General features: G+C 33.4%; 1 protein-coding gene across 1 annotated transcript; it reads left to right on the forward strand.

Moving 5' to 3' along the window:
• Positions 1 to 1175: 1175 nt before the first annotated feature.
• On the forward strand, positions 1176 to 2696 carry LOC127084174 (DNA-directed RNA polymerase subunit alpha). The gene has a single exon (XM_051024575.1). It carries the CDS (start codon positions 1520 to 1522, stop codon positions 2525 to 2527), a length of 1008 nt encoding a protein of 335 aa, XP_050880532.1. The 5' UTR covers positions 1176 to 1519; the 3' UTR covers positions 2528 to 2696.
• Positions 2697 to 5653: the final 2957 nt, after the last annotated feature.

Consider the following 5653-nt stretch of genomic DNA (forward strand, 5'->3'; position numbering starts at 1 on the left):
TTACAAAATTTCTGATTACTAGACCATATAGAATGCTCTCCCAGGCCTCTTCGATTTTTTCAAGTCTGTTTTCAATCTCGTCTTTCTGGTCCTCTTTCCGTCTCTCTTCTTGCACTTTCTGAAACTGCAAAAATTCCGAATTATCAGTACCAGGTTTCCTGAAATATTCTTTCACATATTGGACGATATCATCGAAAAGACCACCAAACGGGTAGTTGTCGACAAAAATTGGGGAATGGACATTTGCTTGAAAGAGTTTCAAAATGGCTATTTTACGCCTTTGACCGTGCACGGATCCTTTGATAATCTCTCGGTCGAAATCCATTTCCCGTAGAAAATGCGGGATACGAAAGTCCGTACTTGGGTCTATTGATGGATGCTTCCTCGAAAAATCCCGATTGTAAGCCTCATCCGTCTTAGAGAACAGTGTCTCACAACTGAAAACAATTTGCTCGCCCGGCAATCGGCAACAAATCTGAGGACCCTTTGTGTGTATGGCAGGATTCAGCCCTACCTCGATGTCGTCGATCAATTGGTATTCCCATCGAGGAACTTCTTTACTTATTTCGTTTATTTCACTCGATAAACTTGTAGTGAAAATTGTATCGTTGGTATGAGTAGTCTGAATTGCGTCGAAAAAAAAGTTTCTTTTTTTTTTCTTCGGAATACATTTTTCCTTGTTCATGTTCTGGAAATAAGTGAAGTGCGTCAAAATCCAAACTTGATACTGATTTTTCCGAAAATTTACTGATTAACTTAACAAAAAACCCAATTTTAGTTAATAATAATTTTCTATCAAATTGATCTATTTTCTGGTCAAATTCTGGAGAATTACTATTATTAGAAATAAGGAGACCATGAATCTTATTTACCAAAATGGAGTTTGTTGTGTCAGTTTCATTTGTAATAAAGGGTCGAAGTGAAACGTTGTTTTGGATTTCTGCACGAAAGCCTCCATTCACGAAAGGATCATATATTTTAGGTAAGTATTTTCGTTTCTGCTTATCATCCGACAATCGCCTTCGAATGTCAAATACATCCGCAGGATTAATTTTCTTCTTATCTTTCCTATCTATAATTTTTGCCTTTTGAAATAATTCATTGCTTAGTTGATTTAGTTTTTCTTTATTAATCGAGCTCCAATAATTGAACAATTCATTATCATTATAGGAGATTTCTTGGTCCTCCGTCGGTTCATGTGGATTCAAGGGTACACGAAGGGGGACACCATTTTCCGCTCAAACCGCAGCGGGAAATGCTATTCAAACAGTAGTCGAGCAAGGCATGCAACGAGCAGAAGTCAGGATAAAGGGTCCGGGTCTAGGAAGAGATGCGGCATTAAGAGCTATTTATAGAAGTGGGATACTATTAAAGGTTATACGGGATGTAACCCCTCTGCCACATAATGGATGTCGGGCTCCTAAAAAAAGACGTGTATAAAACTAACAATAAACATTAAAGAAAAATATTTCAAGAGAAATAAATAATTAAATCAAGAGTTTCATAAAAATATATTACTATGATTCGAGAAAAACTAAAAGTATCGACTCAGACACTACAGTGGAAGTGTGTTGAATCAAGGGTAGACAGTAAGCGTCTTTATTATGGACGCTTTATTCTGTCTCCACTTATGAAAGGTCAAGCAGATACAATAGGCATTACAATGCGAAGAATTTTTCTCGGAGAAATAGAGGGAACATGTATCACACGTGCAAAATATGAGAAAATACCACATGAATATTCTACCATAGTAGGTATTCAAGAATCAATACATGAAATTTTAATGAATTTGAAAGAAATTGTATTGAGAAGTAATCTGTATGGAACTCGGGAGGCATCTATTTGTTTCAAAGGTCCTGGATATGTAACTGCTCAAGACATCAATTTACCACCTTCGGTGGAAGTCATTGATAATACACAACATATAGCTAACCTAACAGAACCTATTAATTTGTGTATTGAATTACAAATTGAGAGAAAGCGGGGGTATCGTATAAAAACACTAAACAACATTCAAGATGGAAGTTATACTATAGATGATGTATTCATGCCTGTTAGAAATACAAATCACAGTATCCATTCTTATGTGAATGGAAATCAAAAACAAGAGATACTATTTCTGGAAATATGGACAAATGGAAGTTTAACTCCTAAGGAAGCACTTTATGAAGCCTCCCGGAATTTGATTGATTTATTTATTCCTTTTTTACATGCAGAAGAAGAAAACTTAAATTTTGATAACAATCAACACAAAATGACTTTGCCCCTTTTTACTTTTCATGATCATGATAGATTCGTTAAGGATAAACTAAGGAAAAATCAAAAAGAAATTACATTGAAATCCATTTTTATTGACCAATTAGAATTGCCTCCCTGGATCTATAATTGTCTTAAAAAGTCCAATATACATACAGTATTGGAACTTTTGAATAAGAGTCAAGAAGACCTTATGAAAATTGAACATTTTCGAGTAGAAGATTTAAAATTTATATTAAACATTTTACAAATCGAAAATCATTTTGTATAAATTTTAAATACATTGGATTTTTTTGAATCTTTAGCACAAATAAATCTATTCAGAATAGGTCTCAAATGAAATAGATGTATCTAGGGATTAGTCATTTCAAAGTGAATTTTCCCTAGATACACAATACACCTGTCATGATATTTTATTTCACAATAGAATCAATTTAAAAAGACCTAACGTTAGGGATTTTTCAATAGGTAATGTTGCTCCAATACCCTGCCAAAGAGCCACGACGGTACCAATCAAAAAGACAGTTGTTGCTACTGGACACCGAAATGGGTTTTGGAACTTATTAACATTCTCCAAAAAGGGTACTGTTATTAATCCCGCGGGTACTGAAACCATTAAAAGAACGCCCAATAATTTATTGGGTACGGTACGAAGTATTTGAAATACGGGAAAAAAATACCATTCGGGTAATATTTCCAAAGGAGTTGCAAACGGATCCGCGGGTTCCCCAATCATTGATGGTTCGAGAACCGCTAAGCCCACGTTACAGGCAATAGTCCCCAGAATCACTACTGGAAAAATATATAAAAGATCATTAGGCCATGCGGGTTCACCATAATAATTATGACCCATCCCTTTGGCCAATTTAGCTCTTAATACAGGATCAGTCAAGTCAGGTTTTTTTGTTATTAGGATAGGTGAATTCTTATAGATGCATTAAGCTATGGATAAGCTTAACGTCAATAAAACCAGAGTCGCCACCGCGGTTTTATTATCTCCAAAGGAAAAGGGAAAAGTACGAACAAAACCCAAAGATAAGAAGTTTTCAAATCAAAACTAATAAAATGCCAGAGATTACAAGTAAAGGGGTTGGTTACACGGAGGGAAGGTATTAGCACCCAAAGTGTCCTAGGTACTCCTAGGGAGCCCTTTTTATATGTGTATGTGTTTTTGTATAAAAGATGTTTGAGAAAAATAGAGTGTGGGGATGAGAAAATAATTCATTAATTATATTTTTGTGTTTGACAAGACCTTCGGTCTTGTGCCTATGTACCAACATAAAAATGAGGGATCAAAACCTTGTAGTTCGTGGTAACAATTTCAAAGTTAGTGAATTGCTTTTAATAAAAGTTTGAATGAAAATGGCACAAAGGGCCAAAAATTTGAATGAAGTTGTTATTTCTTTTTGTCTTTTTTAAATTTTAAGTAAATATGATTAAGTTTATTTACAATTTTGATTTAAGAAAAAGTTTGAAAATCCATTGGCATAAGACCAAAGTTTCTATATGAAATAAGGTCTAAGTTTGAAATCGCAAGAAAAGAAAGCTTTTGAAAAGGGGAAGAGATTTTGAAATTTAAGAAGTGGGAGAATATGAAGAGGCTATCCTAAGCATAAAATTAAAAGTTAAGAGTTGAAAAGATCTGACCAATGCGATGCAATCCAACAGACAAGAATGTCATATAGAAAACCCATTTTCCCTTTGGACTTTGAATCAAGAGATAATCAACAAGAAATCAGCAATATCCAGAAATCAAAAAGATCAAGGCATCAAATAAAGATAGCCACATCCAAGCAAGCAAACCCCATAGCTAGTAGTCTTCTTTGTCTTCTCATGTATCAGATGAAATATTCATTGATCAACTCAGAACATAGCATCAGACACAATATCAAAATAACAGTTAGCACTAAGGCGAAGTAACAGATGAATTCAAACAAATTCCAAGGCTTGCATCAGATGAGGGCTTGGTTCACAATAACTTGGTCTCAAAATATTGGCATTGGCCAAGTCCTTTTTACACAGGGAATGTTGCCTAATCCTAAGTCCAAAAGTTCATATCAAGATCAACAGTCCACCAAATGTTTTTTTTAGGGTTTTTGTTGTTTATTAAGTGTTTTAAGGTCCTAATACCACAAACAAAAATCAAAATGTACAAGCAATATATATAATCACAAGATATGACTCAAATGAGCAAAGTAAAAATGGCATAAACATAAACAAGTTAAATGAAATGTAAATGACAATGAATGGTAAATGACTGAAATTTAAATTGCATAAAGTAAATGACTTGAAAGTAAAGCAATATTAATAAGATTTAGTCAAATGTTAGTCAGAGGTTAGTCAACTGTTAATGATGTCTTTTAATTGATTAAGTTATTCTTTGGAGAACACTCAACCATCCATTCACAAGCATGGATCCTTGAACCAAGACATCTTCCATTGGAAGGAAAAAATGTCAAGTTTCGACACAATACCATGAAGGATGGGAGACTTACAATCTCACTTACTAGAATGTTATGCCTTTAGGGTCAAATTTATCTCTATGTTAAGCAATCGTAATTGGACTTATGTAGAAGCCACAACTATCTGAGGTCGGACAATAAAAATTTAGGTGTTAATGCATGTTAGAGATTTGGTGTAATGGACCAAACTCCTAAAACATACCACACACTAAAAGAAAAGATCAATGGGGATGGACCTATCTCAGTCATACTTGTATTGGTTCATCTGACACAAGGTCATTGATGAACCAATTAACCTTAAGACATTAGAGATTTCATTGGTCAAATGAGAGAATGTGAAAGAATATGAATGAAGATGAAGATGAAGAGGGAGAGGAGTAAGAGAAACACAAATTGGTCATGGGAGGAATTTTATCAAATTAAAACCATGCATTCATTTTGGGAGATGAAATGTACATTTCATCAATCCCCTAAATCCAATGGTTTTAATCCAACAAAAGTCAAATCAATCTTGACCAAGACCCAAAAAAATAGTCAAACATCACAAGACCATAAAAATGCCTCAACATAATTTTTACACATTTAATCAATTAAAAAACCAAATTAAAAATGAATTAAAATACATTTTAATTTGGTCAAAACCTAAAATCTCTTCAAAACACCAAATAAATGGCCAAGAGATTTATCCTAGGTCAAACAAGGTCAAAGGACCTTAGACAAAAAAAATCATGATTTTTGAAAAGTCAGAAGTATTTTTAAACAATTAAAAATATGTACAAAAACATTTAATTCATGAAAAATATCAAATTTAATCCAAAAAATAATTTTAATTTAGAATATGGAAGAGAAAAATATTTAAATATTTTTGGTGAAAGTCCTATATTTTTTGGATTAAAAAAGAAATTTTTATGAATAAAATAAAATAAAAGGATTAA

Source organism: Lathyrus oleraceus, chromosome 1, assembly GCF_024323335.1.
Source record: "Lathyrus oleraceus cultivar Zhongwan6 chromosome 1, CAAS_Psat_ZW6_1.0, whole genome shotgun sequence".
NCBI lineage: Eukaryota > Viridiplantae > Streptophyta > Magnoliopsida > Fabales > Fabaceae > Lathyrus > Lathyrus oleraceus.

What these genes read in the sequence shown, in the direction of transcription:
- LOC127084174 (XM_051024575.1), top strand. Translation starts at nt 1,520, where the DNA reads ATGATTCGAGAAAAACTAAAAGTATCGACTCAGACACTACAGTGGAAG.